The 18,049-nt window shown below is 41.7% G+C and overlaps 1 protein-coding gene across 2 annotated transcripts; it reads right to left on the bottom strand.

The window, feature by feature from the left end:
* Positions 1-462: 462 nt before the first annotated feature.
* On the bottom strand, positions 463-17,706 carry OPTN (optineurin; the record flags this gene model as incomplete). 2 transcript variants are annotated; one of them, XM_081998991.1, is made up of 13 exons in its annotated part: positions 463-584; positions 822-901; positions 1,846-1,976; positions 2,679-2,837; positions 3,548-3,641; positions 4,642-4,791; positions 5,485-5,600; positions 8,753-8,837; positions 9,953-10,087; positions 12,229-12,305; positions 12,837-12,992; positions 15,502-15,704; positions 17,541-17,706. In XM_081998991.1, 13 exons carry the CDS (start codon positions 17,704-17,706, stop codon positions 463-465), a joined length of 1,674 nt encoding a protein of 557 aa, XP_081855117.1. The 2 variants fall into 2 exon arrangements, with proteins under 2 accessions (XP_081855117.1, XP_081855118.1); XM_081998992.1 differs by having other exon boundaries at positions 9,953-10,084.
* Positions 17,707-18,049: the final 343 nt, after the last annotated feature.

The raw sequence follows: 18,049 nt of genomic DNA, 5'->3' as shown, positions 1-18,049 counted from the left end.
TCCATTTTGCTGAAAGCTTCCCAAGCACCTTTTTTAATGTATTAGCTTCCTGATACATAGTATGTAAGAGATGAAGTATTTACAGGCTCACAGTATTTTAATTGATCAGCATATATCCCATCTCCCTTCTGACTTCAGTGATTCAGCCCCGTTCTGCTGGCTAGCCATAAGAGCAGAGCACATCAGGGGAATGTTCCTTAAAGGATTTCATAGCAGCAGACACACTGGGAGTTCTTTAACACATCCATGTTGTTAAGCTATAAAAATTATTTTCCTAAAGCAGATTAAAACAAGATTAGTGAGTACAGGGTAGGAGTTTTACCCTTTTCCCATTGAATTAATGAGAAAAACCCTGAAAACCTCCTTCACTGGATGTAGGAGTTGAGTATTATTCGAGCAGGAAGAAAAAAAATTGTGTTTGGCAGGTGCAGTTCCAGAGGATGAAGAATTGGAGGGCATCACTCAGTTAATGCAGTCCATAACGTGAATTTGCAGTGTGTCCAAATCTGGTAGAATTTCTTCACATTTGGGGCATGAATACATTGAGATATTCCGCTGCTCTGGCCAGTCTTGACTACCAGTTCCTGCAAGCAGAGAAGATAAGTGATTACCTGTTATATTTGACTTTTCCACTTTCTGTTGAGTGGTTGGAAGACGATTGCTGTCTCACTCTAAGAGCCAGAGAATCACGCGCTCTGCAGCTACCCAGTTGCCAGAACAGCCACAGGGGAGCTGGGGAGCTGCATGCAGCCAAGCAAAGCTGTTTTAAACTGAGTGCAGCAGGGCCTGGCCCCATGAGTTGGAGGGGCTGCTTACGGTACCTCTTTGGACAAGGCGAGGTGAGTGTTCCCGATCTGGTGCTCTGGCTCCGTGGCGATTCTGCATCTCCGCCAAAGAGTTTCTGAGAAAAATAAATCAGTCAAGGGCTCTGAAATAAGACTCAGAAAAAGGTATCTGCTCTTTCTCTCCAGAAAAGGTAAGAGGATTCAGAATAAATCAAAGGATTTGCAAGTAAATCATGTCAACTGGTCATGCATTTAGTTCATAACTGCTGCTCAGAAACAAGACCTAGAAAGGCTGCTGCTTCATGAGGTTGTGCCAGGATCCTGTTGAAATCAGGGTCAACCAACTGACACCAGCAGGATTTAGGGAGCTACACAGCTAGGGATCTGGGGCACACTCCTCTGGAAAACTCCAAATCTCAGCTATTCAGGGCAAACTGCAAATTTGATTGAAGTAGAAAAGCAAGTTATACCAGAAAAAGGGTTCAGTGCACAGTTAACACGACATGTAACTTGACTCTTCAAATTCTGGGCACTCTTCTTGTACCCATGGCTTCCACAAGATGAGTGGAGGACACATGGTTAATATTTCTTTTTTCTCTTTTACAGCTAAGAGTGTTCAAATGGCACAATTCCAGGGTTTCACAGTACTTGAAACTATGGGTACTCACTTATCACTGCCACATGGAGAAGCAGCAGATATCCCTGGCACACATGTAGTAAGCTTAGCTGCAGATTCACCACTAAAATTGAGGCCAGAACCCAAAGAAACTCAAATGCATCATCAGGGAAAATTTACCAAGTATGAATCATCCGAAGTGAAATCTTGCTAAGGCACCCAAGTAAGAACTAACACGCTTTACAGAGATTCTATCACAAAATTAAAATGAGAAGTCAGCCAACTAATTTTTTTTTCTCTTTTAAAATTCAAATTAACCAAGAAATAAATGTCTGCAAAGTTGTTTGCCTTTCTACTGAGATGCTAGCAAGACAATGTTGGTCAGCTCCAGCACACAGGGTAACAAGACAGTCCAAAGGCAGCTCAGCCAAACTCTGTTCTCACCGGCCAAGATCTTCAAGGTTTTGCTGCTCTTTTAGCAGGTATGCCAGCTGGACAGCCAACTGCTCCTTCTCCTCATGGATCTTCTCTCTTGCTGCCCTCTCAGCATGGAAGTCAGAACAATAAACCTCCATCTGATTGGAGAAATGAAATCATGCTGAGAATTTGTAACTTAGACTGAAGCATAGTCATATGCCAAAATAGCAAAACTGTATCATAGCCTGCATCTACTCGAAACACTCCTACAGCATCTATACACTGCAAAGCGAAGACCTGCACTACTTATAAGGTGAAGAAGACGCAGTAGTTTCTGTATTCTGTATAAGATACTTAAGTGTCTTATCTGGGATGGTGCTATTGCCCTGTGGCGTACAGAGGCAGAAATGAGGTACTGACAAGCAGCAAGGAGGTAGCTTGACTGATGACACAGACAAACCTGTGGCATAGAGAGTGGAACTGGGCCAAGATCCCAGTTCTGTGCCTTAAATGTGAGGCAGACCCTTTTTAGTCACTGTTTACACACACTGGTTTGAGTATAAACATCCCGAAAACATATGCAGTGATTCTTAAGACAGTGGTTTTAAATACACAAATGCCTCTATGCCCAGCTATTGTTTGTTGTGCCAGACTCCAGCATAAACAGTTCCTCCTACAGAACCACAGGATGTAGTGGTAAAGGCTCTGCAGGGATCTGCAAGGCAGGCCGAGTAAGGGAATTATGCTTTGGAATTGAGGAAACAGATATTCAGTATTCCAGAGTGAGCCATTAAATAGCTACTTCTGGCTTCTGAATATTGGCTAGGGGAACCAGCCAATTTCTGAAGAAGAGCTCGTACCTGAGCACGGAGCACAGCCATGGTTTCAAGGTCCTCCTCTTGCTTAGCAATTAACTGCTTCATTTCATCTATCTGGAGCTGCTTCGCAGCAAGGGCTTGTTCTGCTAACTCCACCTTTGCATTCAGTTGCTCCACCACAACTTTATCCACTCTGTCCAGCTGCAAGGAAGAACTATCATTAAGAGATGAATTCAGAATACAACACGCTTGAAGTGAAAGTTTGCTTCTTAGTCCTCCTGGCCTTGGAAAAGCTTCCAATTTTGCTCATCATAGACATGGATGTCTATGTTTATCCACATCTCTCATGGACTGAGACAGCAATGGTGATTGATATTTTAATTTAAAAAATTTTGGGCTTTGAAATTTGAAAGTTTTGAGCTTTCAAACTACATTGTGTCAAGTTAAAAGACAGCTCCCTAACGGACACTGCAAAGGATGTTTTTCCAAAATTATACAGAAGAATCTGGCACTTATGTGGAGCCTCAGTTACGAACAGGACCTCACTGTGACAGACATTCTATTAAAGATTACAAAAATGTTTAGAAGTCTACCATCCCACATTTACGAATTATGCTGCAGGAACATCTATATGCTTTTGCTTATAACTGATCTCTAATGACTGGACTCCATACTGCACTGCAGATTAGACCTTATCTAGAAAACACCATGGAAATACTGATGTGTGGATCAAGTTTTCTATAACTGACAGCACAGGGCCTATGTTTATTGAGCAATGCTGCTATGTTGCATGCTATATTATGTGGAAGGGATGACAATTGTTTTCTGCCCAAATTTGTTCCTAGATACACTCTCCCATCCCTTCCTACTCCCTCTTAATTAATTATGATTTATTCTTGTGACGAGTTTACCTCTTTGAGTTTCATTTCATCGATTGTTTTCTTTGCCTTAGTGAGTTCAGGAAGGAGTTTGTTGTATGCCTCCTGCAAGCTACTAAGTCTTGCCCTGTTTACAACAAGAAGAGGTTAAAGTTTGAAACATGTAAAAGTTTTTTCTCTGAAATCTAAATAATCTGCCAGAATTTAGAAGAAAAACCCCTACCACCAGCTCCTTGCAAATGAATCTGCATTTCTGATGAGGAAAAATCATGCTCCATCTCTCGTCCAGTGAGTTGCGTGCTGCTCTACCCATGGACTGAGTCCAAACAAATGTCCTTACTGATCATCTGCCTTTCAGATTGAAGAATCCATCACCCAATATTTTTATATCAAGCTCACAAATTCTGTTCAATATGTAACACCCCTCTTAGGAAGACATCCAAGTCTTGACTCAGAAACTTCAAGTGAAGGAGAATTCATCAGGAGAAGAACCAGACACAGAGTCCAAATACAATAAGCAGCTTCTCCAGCAGCTGAAGTCAGGTCCTTCAGGCAGTTTAGCCTCTGTACAGCTTGGACTGACATTTTCACACTCCTTACATGAATTGCACATGTGACTCTTTACCTCAGTTCACTTGCTCTTAGTTGCAATGTATTGTAGAGACTGCAGACCTCTTCATTAACATCACTTTCTCATCATTGTAACCACCTGACTTGTCCCAACCCTCCAAGGTGTGGATGCATTTACCCCTGCTACTCAATGGGACGGCTGTTGTCACTTTTCTGCTTCCTCTGCTTGTATATTATACCTGACACTACTCTGTCTTTGACTTCATGACAAAAGGAAATACAAGTCAGAGCTTATAGCTCAAATTTTCCTACGTGAGGTGTTCAGTAGACAAAAGAATACAATTTGGGCCTAATGTGGAGACTTCAGATTTGAAGTGACACAGATCCTGAGGTGAATGCAGGTTTCTAGTTCAGACTCTACAAACATAATGTGGTTTCAAAGAGTGCAGAACACAAAACTCATATTTCAGATTGAATTCCCCTTTGGCCAGGTTCCCTTGGACTTCCCTTCCTCACTGACAATACCTCCCTGAAATATAAAACCAAGTCGTACTCACTTTTCTTCACATGTCTTGGCTTGTTCCAGCTTGACCTCTGCCTGCATGCTCTCCACCTGAAGTTCCAGCTTCTTGATCGTGTATATTAGCTGCTGCTTCTCCTCCAATTCTGATGCAGCAGCTGAGCTTTTTCTTTCCAGTACTTGGCACCTGACAGAACAAGGAAAAAGGTTGATGTCTCCTGTTCACCTTTTCCTGATGGATTTGGCACACTAGGCTTATTACAAAAAGAATCTTTTTGTGGTTCACTTTAAAGGCTTATTTTGATGAAGAACAAGGAAAGACAAAAATTAATCTATACAGAAACATCAGAAAACAAAGCTGCTGAAACCAACGCTTACTTTCGTACTATTATGAATCTCAAAGATTTGACAGAATCCAAATACCAAATTCTGGTATTTGACAGAAAACTAAGCAACTAAAGTGTAACCACTTTTCATAACTTACACCGTCAGTCTTCAAACGCATAGGCAGTTCATGTGAAAAGGGTCATAACTATGTTCCTTAGCTTCTTCCCCTAAGACTAGAACAAGGATTGATTATGTGAAGCAGAAAACAGGAAAGATTTGCCTTTACATCAGGAAAGGTTAAAACCCAAGCCTTAAAATTCAAGGCACTGGAGCTCTATTTCTAGAACTAGGTTGGCAGCTCAGATTTTCTGACAATTACTGTATTTCTGTACTTTCATCTCCACTTACAAAGAAGGAGCAATCTTTTACAGCATTTCTGTGAAACAGATATTTAAGTTGGTATTTGTAGAGCTGGTGAGTTACCCAAGGTGGGAGCTGTCATACAAATATGTAGTGGGTGTCACGGCAGAACTTTTGTTCTTCTGAACCTTACTTTTCTTGAAGCTTCTTCTGAATCAATTCTGCTTCTTTTAACTTCTCATGGGCTTCATGAAGCTCTTTAAAAAGAGCACAAACTTGCAAATTCAGGGTTTCTACTTCACTGCCAACCTTTTAGAGAAAAAATAAGGAAAATTACATATGGACAATTCAAGGTAAGAAAGTTGCAGGCTAACCAAGAGATCTAACCAGGAACTATCATTCTTTCTCTAGAGAAAGTGTAAGTCAGTATGCACCGTTACACTCCATACTCAGTAGTAACGCCCTGTCCACAAGGCTTCATGATTACTGATTATTCCTAAATATGGCAGAACCCCATTTTGATGGAACACTTCCATAAAATCCAGATGACTCAAAAGACAATACTATTACTTAATGACTTTCCAATGTTGGCTGGAATACACCTCATGCAGATGGGAAACATCTACATTTTCTTTCTCAGAATCAACAATTTAAAATACACATGAGCAAAGCAGATGGACTTTGTGATTACTGCCACTCCACTAAGCAATAGTTATAGTCTGTCAAAGACACATAAACAAATGATGTACCCCTAGGTAGGCTTACAGTTTGCTAGCATCAGTGAGCTCTTTCGAAAGAGGTGTGACAGCAGATGTGGAACAGAAGCAGCAGTTTGGAAGTAGAGAAGTCGAGGAGGCAGACTAAAACCTTACTTTCTCTTCCCAGCACTGGCATTACCTTTCCATTCTAGTTTCCTCCATTCTTGTTTTGGGCAGAAAGTAGAGAACACAGAAGGTTCATGCATTGTTATTTATTTCGATCACACATTAAACCTCTCCAGACAACTGTCACTCTCCCCACACCTATCAGCGTCTCCCATGCACACGCATCAGAACCACAGGTCCAGAAGACTTCAGTTCTTGACTTTTTGAAGGAGAAAATACAACCCCAAATGGTAACTCCATTACCATGCATTCATGAATCAACTTTGCCAACCAAAAAGATGATTTTCTAGTAAAACTGAAATCAGTTTTGTTGCAAGTTTCTGGCCCTTCCATTTGGGGACAAGCAAAAGACAAGAGGAGGAAAGAAACAGCAGCTGGGTTGTCCTCCAACCCAAGACACAAAGGAGACCTCAGAGTTTCAATTTGTGAAATAGATCCCCACACTCTAGAAGACATGAAACCTTTGACTCCTGCTCCACTTTCCTAACAGGAAAAGTCCACCCAGGCAACTGAAACTATAGAAGTTGTTCATCCATGATGACCTGTGAACACTCCAGCTTTCATCTCAGAGTGGAAGTGTGGAACACAGCCAGTGTGACAGAGGGGCAGACAGAACACAATTGTCTTCTAACAGGTGTTGGTGAGGACACCTTCCACAAGCTGCCCGAGCTAGTATCATTCACCAGTCATACCAAGCAAAAGGGACTGAATATAATGGTGTAAACACTCACAAAGCACATTGCACTACGCTTTTTCTATCTCAGAAGCAAAAAGAGATCATTCTTCTACCATCATAGCGGCAAAACAAGCCACAAAATCATTTTATGCAGCGATCCAACTAATCCAGTCATGCTCACAGATGAAAGCACTGATTTTTGTAAGGTGATGGCATTTCAGTTTGAAGAAAACTAGACGTCAGTAGAAACTGCCTTAACAGAAAACGTGTCAACAAATTAAACCATATATCACTGGCAAGAGTCTGACTTCTAATAAAGCTGTACTGTGAATTCTTGGTCCCTGGTGAAAGCTAGCATACTTCAAGATATTTTACTTAACTGGAACACAATCAATCCACGCTTCTGGAAAGCAAGTCTGGCAGCTTCACTGAAAGAAAAGGCTAACCTGATTCAAAAAATCCCATCACACAGTACAGACTGTCTCTTCCCAACACCCATTTCTAGCCTGACCAGGAAAAGAGCAACACCTAAACCACAGCCTCCTAGATCGCTGCTTCTGCGAAGCTTGCAAGCAGCCTCCCAGGGAAGGCAGAGCAAAAACTGAAGTGGTGCTTTAAGATGACTCATCTCAGGAGACCTGGCTGAGGTTAGTGTCCAGCTGCTGTTTGGCAGGTGATGTGCTCTAGCCTGTTCTCCCCCAGCCACTCCTCACACTCCAAACACAGCCAAAGCAGGTTTGAAAAACTCTTCCTTCTCTCCCAGGATGTTTTCAAATGCAGAGCCTTCAACTGGTCCACACTGTACCCCGACTTCGTTTCATTAAAGATCTACCTTTTACAACAGGGGGAGATAACATGAGCTCCACTGACAAGAGCCCTCTGAATAAACCCAACAGCATATAAATGGAAACAACAAGTGCCATCACAAGGATCTCGCTATGCTGACCTCAATATCAGTACTTAGATGAGGAGCATCTGGCTCAAGCTTTAACTCAGGCAAAGTTGGGATAAAAATACTGGAAAGAATTAACTGAGACATCATTTGCTTCCCTAGAAAGGACATCTCTTGGCCTGACTGCAAACTGGTCTTGTTTAACTAAGACAGCTTTTCCCTAAAATACTTGTCTTCAGAAGGGCACAGGTCTCCAGCAGATTCCATAGTGTATTTGCTAGCCCCATGCAGCACCTCAGATAACCCACTCTACCTCACATACAGGCATTCTTAGTTGCCTGTATTATGCAGCTGCACTGAACCTGAATAGAACTCCACTGCTATGGGAGCTTACATGCTTAGCTCACATAGAGACGCCTACAACGGTAGGCACGTAAATTTAGGTGTCTGAATCTGGAGCTGAATCCCAACCCCAACATCCATTCAAACCCTTAACTGAAAACAACAGGACTGAGTTTGCCTGGAACTGTGTCTCAGTCCAAGATAGTTATGTGCTGCCATTGTAATACATCTCACCAAAACCACGGAAAAAACCCCAAACCAGGTGCCATGTGAGCGCCACATTTAAAGTCTGTTTTACAGTACGCTGTCATTGGATTCTGATCCAAAAGCTGACCTAGCCAGCAGTGAGGAAATCCACCCAGTCTACAAGACTTTCTGGAGCTAGCAATGACTGTATCTATCTCTGTTTAATGGGCACGGCCAGGACAATGAGGTATACCTGCACTTATGCCATGCTTCCCTAATTCCTGGCCATCCATCTCACCCTTTTTTTGGTGGCTGGTGTAATTTGGAACCACCTCTAAGATATCAATTGGAGAGTTCAAAATTCATTTCCATGTCCTGTGCAGGATATTTGCCCTTTGCTCCCTGAGTGAAAGTGGAAATCTTGGCCTCAACAAGTAAGCTGTATGTTGTTCCATCTCAGCTCAGGAGGACAGGTACTTACAGCCTCTGAACTATCCTCTTCTTCCAGTTCAGTTTGTGTCCCACTCTCCAGGCAACTGCTGGTTTCCTTCTCCAGCTTTGACAGTCTGGAAAACAGGAGGATCCAACAATAATGGATTTGGCCTATATTTAAAGTGAGATTGTGATTATTCAAGGATTTCATGCAAGTGATGTACTCTCTAACATCACAGCCACAAACTGTGTTTGAGGCAGAATTGAAAGCACAGACATGCAGGAAAGCCTGTACAACCATGGAGGTTCCTGAAGAACACAGGACCCCCAGCATATAAATTTAACTTAAGTGGATGTATAAGTCTGCAGGTGTGCTGGATGACAGTGACATTCAGTCCACAATGATCGATCTTCGGTACAGTCCAAAACTGCTAACCCTTTGGAAATGGGTCAGTCTGTTCACTGAATCCAGTAATTAATAACGCCTTTATTTTCCTTTGGTATTTTCAGAGGCTGAGATTTCCAAGAATCATCTGGCTATGGCTCATTATCTCTTCTAGGAAGACCACGTAGAAGCAATTACTGCGACATCAACCTTTCATAGCAGATAATGTCCAGGAAGTCTTACTCTGTCTCTGCAAAGTGGGGATTTGCAACAGCTATTGCTTAGGCAATCTTCCACACCTGAACAATCATGCCAATTTATACCAATGTAACTGAGCTGAGATGGACCCTCATGCAGGTCTCACTGGAAAAACTCTCTCTTAGACAAGTTTGGAATTAAACTTATTTTAAACATTTCTAAGGAGCTTTTCCAAGCTCACACATTGCTAAATGTAGACTGCCAGTATCACGAAAAGGACTGTAATCCCTGTTTTATACATAGTGATTTGCTTAAGACACCACATGCAGATGATTCATACAAAACAATATAACTACAGAGGAGTGAGTGGAGAGAACATCCTCAGCTAGTCATCATATCATGCTGACATGAAATGGGTAACCACCAATCTGTGGTGCTATAGGAAATAATACTAAAACATGGAAACAATGAAAACACAGAAGAGAACCTGTGGTTTATCTCCATGAGGACTACCATGAAAATAAGTTATTATTACAGAGTGCTCGGGAAATTCCCCATCCAGGTCACATTGATATTTCAGCTTGTCTCTGATCAGCCCCAGACTTGTTAACTGCAGCAGCCCTGACAGAAAATAGCTTCAAATGTTACAGTGCACCTGCTTCATACCTCTCTTTGTGATCCTGCAGCTCCTTCTCAAGTTTTTCCCTCCTGTGAGTTTCATTTCTAAGGCAGCAGAGCAGCTGGCTCACAGTTAGCTCCTCAGACTCCAAATTCTTCGATTCATCTGCAGGTTTGCTCCTGCTTCAAACCAAACCAGAAGTAAGTAATGACATCTATGATTATACAAGAGCACTCCCTTATCCCTAGTTCTGGGACCCAGTTTGAGAGGCCACCATTTCACACAGTGCTGAAAACCAATGTTCTGTGCAAAGGGCTCATTCCCAAGAGCCAAGACCTGCCCACAAGCTGCTAGCCACAGTCCCCGTGCGTGCAAATGCAGTCCTTGCTTTGTGCAGTGCTCAGACAGTCCCCTTCAAGCTGGGGGAACAACTTAGTAGTTAAGCAAGGAAAACAAAAGCAGCCAAGAAAATAACAAAATTCAGTGCATTTATTCTGACCTACTTTGCAGCACCTTCTGCAAGGTGCTGCTGCCCATTCCCAAAATAACTTATTTTCCAATGAAACAGGCAACATTTCTTATCTCTGTCTCATTCCTTTCCAGGAAAAGAAGGCAAGTTCCACCAAAAACAGTCATCAGAAATTGCTTTCTTTCTCAGAAAAAAATCTCTTCAGTATTCCACCTTCATCATATTCTATAGCTCTTTTGAAAATTGCATTATGCTACTGTAGAAATGAACCAAAACAAATACAAAATTCTCTGAAAAACAAGGTAAGTTAATTTCCTGGTGATAAAATACTGTATTTCATTCCCTCCATTTTTATGTCCATCTGGAGAGAAAGTCAAAACCCCCTAACTGTATGGTAAGATAGGCAGGTTATATACACTGTACACTTTGGAAGCTCAGCTGTAAAACAGCATGTGTTTTTCATTTTGCTTTTGTAGTTCAAAACAGAAAGTAAAGCATAGTCCTCTGTGTGCTCCTGAGGGCTAGAAATCTTTGGTGAGCAAAATTCAATACCCCAAAGACAGTGTTCATACAGGATATATCAAGTAAATAACTTCTATCAGGGGATTTTTAGTGCACCATTCTACTCTTACAGAAATAAACCTGTCCTGAGTGGATCACATTTCTCTGAACCTGTTAACAGCACCAGTCTAAAGTTTCAATGCTGCACAAAGACACATGGTGACACAGGAAATATTTTAAGAGGTATATATACCCCCTGCTCTTGTAGATGCGGCCCAGATACTCATGAAAAGGTAAGCAAGTCCCACAGAGAACGTCTTCTCATAATCAGAGTGTTCTCACAAGCTACCACTAACGACAAGCTGAATGCCTGCAGTCAGGTCTGTGGTCAGCAACTCTCTGAGTTTCATCCATGACCATAACTTCTTTTTTCTTTCCTCCTTCAACTTCTTAACTGCAGGCTGAGGGACAAGTTTCCCGTCTCATTACATTAAAATGTTGCTCTCCCTTGCAGCGACGTAGGGAGTGACAGGGGTTTAAGAGAAAACCTGTACACTGAGCACAGCCTTCTGGCCTGCTATGCCCTTAGCATTTTCTATATCCTTTCCTTCCAAAAGCAAAGGCCAGAAAGTAAATAAGAGAGTTCGGCCACAACCATCTAGCTGCTAAATTTGGCAGTATCCAAAATGGAAAGTTTAATAGCATCAGCTGTCTATGTCTATGAGGAGTAAAGGTTCAGCTAGGGGCAAGAAAGTCCCTTGTGCCCTAGTGCTGATATAAAGATCAAATTCTGAGAAGTAGCCTAAACAGAATGCTGGTATCTTAAGCCTAGTAGCCTGGAAAATAAGGACTATGTCATTGCACTGTCTGTCTACCCCACTGTGACACATTTTATACCAGCCACACACAAACAGAACAGACAGGGTTTAGATCTGAAAGACTACAAGACCTCTGATTCTTACCAACATCATTGTAATTGGGTAGAGGACAGATACTCTATTAGATGGTCTCCAATGACTAGAAGGGAGGGAGTCCCGGCAGCCTCTACCTTTATCTTTTCTGTTTGGCCTCCCTTAAAAGCCTGAAAAGTTGGCAAGTAAGCATGTACATGGACAACTGGCCAGAATATGCAGTCCCTCTTGACAGCTAGTGAAAATTGGAAGGAAAAAAAATCAGAGAGCTGAGGGTCTTTCTAACACAGTAGGAAGGTAAAGCTGCTGCAATGGAGGGATGCAAGGCCACAGAAAACAGGATTTTCTAGTGCATTCCTCATAGAAGAAAGGTTCCCTCATATTGAAAACAAAACACATTGCAGAAGTCTAAATCACACACATCACACAAGAACCTACATACATGTAGATAGCAATGTTACTGGTCATTTCATCACTATTCTCTTGATGTTTCTTTGCAGTTCTATTTATTTCTCCTTCCTAGGAAAGAAAAAAACACTATTAGTTTGGTATTGGACTAAGTAGGACATAGTTTTATTTACTTGAGTTAAGGAAGGAAGAAAAAGAGGGAAAACTACTATCATGACAATAACAATGAATAAAAGATAAAACTCCTACCTATCAGTTTCATGTTTGGAAATTAACTTATTAACTTAAATACTGCACATGCCTTTCCCTGTATCTCTTCCGGGCTGATCAGAGAAGAGGAACAATGAGATTTGGCCTTCTCCTTTCATCAGCAACTTCCATGGCCACTCATCCCTAGAAAGATGACTGGGCACCACACAGCAACAGCCAACATCACTTTCTACTAAAGGAAGACAGGATGCTAAATACCTCACTGTAGAATGTCATCAACTAAATATTGTCACTGTAGTTACACTCAGACCTGACTTCCTCAACATTTCACCTGGTATGAGAAGAAAAATTAGTTTGCAAAAAAAGGAGGATCAAGCTGGAACCAAAGTTTCTTGGCCACAGGTCACTGTTCTTTTTATTCCCCTCACTTACATTCATCCCGATCTCCACAAAGGAATCCTCTGCTGAGATGTTCAGCTTGACCTGCAGTTCCGATATGATGGCTAGCAGATCTGCCTTCTCAGCTTGGAGCCGCTGCACCTGGGATTTCAGCTGCCTCACTTCCTTTTCGGGAGCCATGCAGCCCTCCTGGGATAAACAAACCCTGCATTAGGCAACCCAAAGGCAACACCAGCCAAGAAGCACAGAACCTGAACATAACAAGGGTGTCCCACATCCCTTCTTCTCCGTTTAGGTTTGTCTGGAAAACCCCAGTGTTCAGATCCCTAACTGTGCTCTGGTCCACTAGCCAGCAAGAATTCTAAACTGTGAAACCAAGTTGATGAAATGATAAGCATCATGCTTCTGGAAGACATGGGCCGGGTTCTCTGAATGCATAGATAATTAGGATGTAAATCTTTGCCTGAGTCTATGCCTCTCACTACCACGTAGAATCTCAGCCAACCTACAGAATTATTGTCCAGAATTACTTTATTTTTCACTCATGCCGTTATCCTCTTTTCCCAAATCTACCCAAGATTCTAGGAAGAAAAGACCAATGGGCAGAGGGGTTTTCCACACACCCCACTTTCAGCCTTCCTTCACCATACAACTTCTCTGTACCCCACCTCCTGCGTAAATCTCTCCCTATATCCCTTCCCTTCCAGAAAGCCTCTCTCCCTCAGAGATTCTCCCCAAACCTAATCCCTCGTCCAGTCATGACTGTCTCCTTCAACTTCTGCCTCTTCCCTTTCCCCAGGATCCTCAAACCCCCTCTTAAGCCCCTAAATAACCAGGAAGCCTCATTTTTTTTCTTTCCTTTAGGTGCCTCTCCCCATTATGAAACTTTCCCTGGGAGTTTATTTCTTCCTCACTTTGTAATCCGAGCCTCCCACCTCCTGGTAATGCCTTTATTACACCACACACTATCAGTGCAAATTCTGGACAATTCCTGGGGTCTGAATTACATTCTAATCTATCATTCATGCTAAAACTCCAAACCCTTCCTACACTGGCAGCCTCTCCCATCCTGCAGTATGGCCCTAACTGCCTGACTTGCTGCTGTCTCTGATTTTGTGCTTAGGCTGTAGGAGGATGCCATTAGAGTCAGCAGCAACCTGTGCCAACAGAGGTATGGTTTTGAGATAAACCCTCCTATGAATGCTGGTTTATCACTAAGGGAGGCAACACAATCTATCTGTGATTTACTTCCAGTGAAACAGAGATGTCACTGAATGGTAGCAATGGACTATAGTATCAGTTAATAGTAAAACAGAGGTGAGAGAAATTAGACTAATTTTAAATTAGTCTTTCTGTTAGAGGAAATTTTTTCATGTTCTTTCTACAACAAAAAAAAAAAGTAAAAAGGATTAAAGTAGAACTAAAGCATTCAAGAGAGAAAGTAATTTTTGCTTAAATGACAGTCAGCCTGAAAATCATGATCAGAAATTAAAATGTTGCTGTCTAAATTACAGTTACCACTGGCTGATAAAACTGCAAAGAATCACAGGAGGACCAGGTCTTACTCTATGAAGCTCTTAGAATGAGATAAATAGAAGAGGTTTATTTTACTCATCCATATGCTGGATTACCCGAACAGGCTGGATCATTCTGTCAATAACATACTGTAAGTATTCAAAGTACAAAAAGTTCTAAAACAGGTAGAGGCAGAATAAATCCTCTACTTCCCCATAAAAACTATTCCAGATTTGTGAAATTCTGAGCTTCCCTGGCAATCCTGAAACACAACTTTTAGTCTGTAAAGTAAATATTGTGTAAGTAATACTTACACAATTACACTATTTATGCTTGACTTTCCTACCCCTTGTAACTTCTGAACTCATTGGCCAATTTTGATTTACGTGCTGAAAAATTTCTTACAGAACATGAGAATCCACCTGGGTCCTGGAGGTAACAGATAATCAGGATGCATCAGTTTGGCTCTGCATGAAATTTTTTGTTAAACATCTCTTCACACGACCATATGGGACACAAAGCAGGTTTTGTTTCACTAGACTTTGTCCATAGATGTCTTCAGTACTACCTGCAAAACGTTGCCTGGCTACTAAGTGATCACCTGCAACGTTAGAAATGATGTGTTACAGAGCCAAAGGTAAGACAGAGGGAGAAAGCTCTGTCAGACTCAAACAGGGCAGCAGAAGTACAGATCTAACCCAACCTCAGTATAAGAGCTTTCATGAGAGGAGAATGATATAATAAAAATAGATAGCAAGTAAATTTTTTTTTTTGCTTACATGTCAGCTTCTCTCTGGAAACATAAACACAAACGCAATTGAACGATCATGAGAGATTGATAATCTAATGAGCAAAGGGAGGGATAAAGTCAAGAGATAGCCAACACTAAACAAAATAAAGAATGAAAAGGTAGCAAGAAATGTTAATGTCTTATTTCTTACATCAAGAATGTTAATTAAATGTTAATTAAAATGAAAATTATCTCAGTGTGGCACAATTTGCTGTTGCTACACTCTGAGAAGACTCACTCTATAAGATAAGTCAGGCCAAGACTTCTTGTTAGAGCATAAGGATAAAAGTAGAGAATATTAACAAATCTCCAAACCTCCCTGTGACGAAAGGACATGAACGCTCCAGACTTTCAATTCAAAAGCATGTCAAGCCCAACCAACTCCTTATTTACCATTTCAGCTCCTTCTTCTCTTTGCTTTAAGCTCTGAAGTTGTTGCTGTAGCTGTTCATTTTCAATGCATTTGGCTAGCAAGCACTGCTTAGCCTCCTTAAACTTTAACTCGTAAAATTCTCGTTCTTCTTTCTGCTTCTCTCGCCAGATGGAAAGTTCCTCATATCGGTCCTTCATAGCTTGGTTATGCAACTTCATGGCTTCTGAACAATAGCCAGAGACAAGACATTGATTCACATTAATACTCTGTCAATGAAACAGCACATCCCCTACACTGAATTTGGCATTCTTCAGCATCAAACGGGTTAGCAATAATTAGGTATAAAATGTGAACCTCCTTCTCATGTACTTTAAATACCCAACCAAAAGTAAACTTACTATAGCTCGTTAGCACTATAATAAAGAGCATCAAATCCACTGCTGAAGTCACATGTCCACACTCTGTCACTTCTTGACTTATTCCTAAACCAGGAAGTACAAGCAAGAAGTATTGTTCACAAGAGGTACTTGGGATCTTGCTGCACGTGTTATTTACATGATCAATCCAAGTGAAACTACCGAACTGAGATTCTGAAACTACTGAGACTTGGTAGGGAAAACATACATCCTAGACTGGTAAATTGCTGCACGAAAACAGATGCTATCAAATCGGAAGTCTCAAATATGCTCAACAATGCTCTACTTGAACATTTGGTTAAGATTTGTCTGAAAGCATTGAAAAAATATACCTGAAAACTCACAGCAAAGTCAGCTCCCCTTGGCTGGGAAGCCATGTGTATGTAACCAAGTCAGTATGTAACATCAGTCTCACTACTGCAAAATGCTTACAACATTTTTAGGAAGAGTCACTGAAAGTATTTCAGACTTGCTTTTTTAAAGCGCCAAGCTCAAAGCCAGTTGCTTGAAAATCTTTTATACATTGTGTTTTCCAGTAACTTCCATTATGTCCTGATGTTGTATTATAAACTGCCAAGTCCTTCAGGTTATGTAAATAAATGTAGCTCTGGAGAATGATTTTGCAAGGTGTGAGTTACAGCAGCTGTAAATACGGTCCCGAAACAATACCTTATATGATATAGGACCTTTTAGCAAAATACCAGAAGTACTTCTAGAAACAACTTTCCTGCCAGATACCCATGGGACTCCAAGGTAGAGAAATTGTACCAGGCCCAAAAATGATTCAGGAGGAATTCAAACACTAGTGTAAAATCACAGCACACAAGACACGTGGCTCTGCTGCCATATAAACAATGAGGTACCTCTCTCTTTTACACAGAAAATTCCCAAATCCCTTGGGTTTTGCTCTATCCATTTAAAAAAAAAAATACATTATCTGACACCTAAACTCCTGGGATCCAGAAACAAAGCTCTCTCACCTGAAAGAGTCAACTTCTTAGGCTTTTTCAGGGAAACCTATTGGTTTCTCCCAGGCAGACCCTGCCATGGCCACCACTTCCTTCTGAAGTACAGAAGGTGCTGCCATATCTAATGTTCATAATGATTATTACACACAGTGCAGGGCAGCCTGCTCCAATTCCTCTCTCTGCCCAAGAGGATGCAGCTCCTTTCAGAGAGCATCCTAATGCAAACTGTTCTGGACATTGTAGTACCCACCCCTCCTGAGGCAGCTATGCCAAAATGTTAGTCTATCTGTAATGGAGCGGCCCAACAGTCCTAAAATACAAACCAAAAAAGCTTTTAGAGGTTGATGAGCAAATGGCATATCATAGCGCAAGATTTTTCACCTTGCCTCCTAAAATACACAGTGCTATACTGCTTATATGTGTAATTCTGAAGCAAGTAAGTTACCCATAAATTGGGCTATTCTGCCCCTAATCGTCCATACTGATTCAATTTGATGTGTCCTATCAAACTGGCCTTGCCACTTTCAGAGTCGCTTATACAGCGAATATTACCCCTGTATAAGATGTTATCCAGCAAGGGCAAATGGTCACAGAATTCATACTCATAGGACAAAAAGCCCCACAGAAGAGACTCGGGGCTTTTGCTTTTCAAGACTGATTCACAGGCACATTCACCTTTTAACTCATTGTTCTCAGTGATTAGTTCTTTCATCTGTTGTACCATCTCTTCTGGGGTGTAGGTACTAAGGGTGGGGGCAGCCATGCTGTCTGTTCCATTTTCCATTTTACTCGTGGGATGCTCTCCATTTTCAGCCGGACAGCTCTTCAACTTGCTGGACATCTCTGAAGCGTCTACTACAAGGTTTGCAAGGAGAAGACTCTCGATTTCTTGTCCAATAAACGTTTAGAGAGAAACCATAATCATACCTTCACTTTATTCAGACAAGCAAGCCACACGTCGTAACACGCTGGCACCTCGCAACCCCTCTGACCCCGCTACACTGGAGTATCCATCAGTCTCCATATCCTGCTAACCCCTCAGAGGACTGCATGAATAAAACTGATCCCGAGACATCTCTCCGGCTAACCGACCCCCCCTCGGGAGCCCTTCCTCTGGGGCCGAAACGAGAACCCCTGTCTCACCCACCCTCCCCTCTTTCCCTCCCCAGCCCTGGGCGTGCGCA

This window comes from Phaethon aethereus (assembly GCF_964289735.1).
Source record: "Phaethon aethereus genome assembly, chromosome: 1".
NCBI lineage: Eukaryota > Metazoa > Chordata > Aves > Phaethontiformes > Phaethontidae > Phaethon > Phaethon aethereus.
This window is presented reverse-complemented; position numbering and strand designations above follow the sequence as displayed.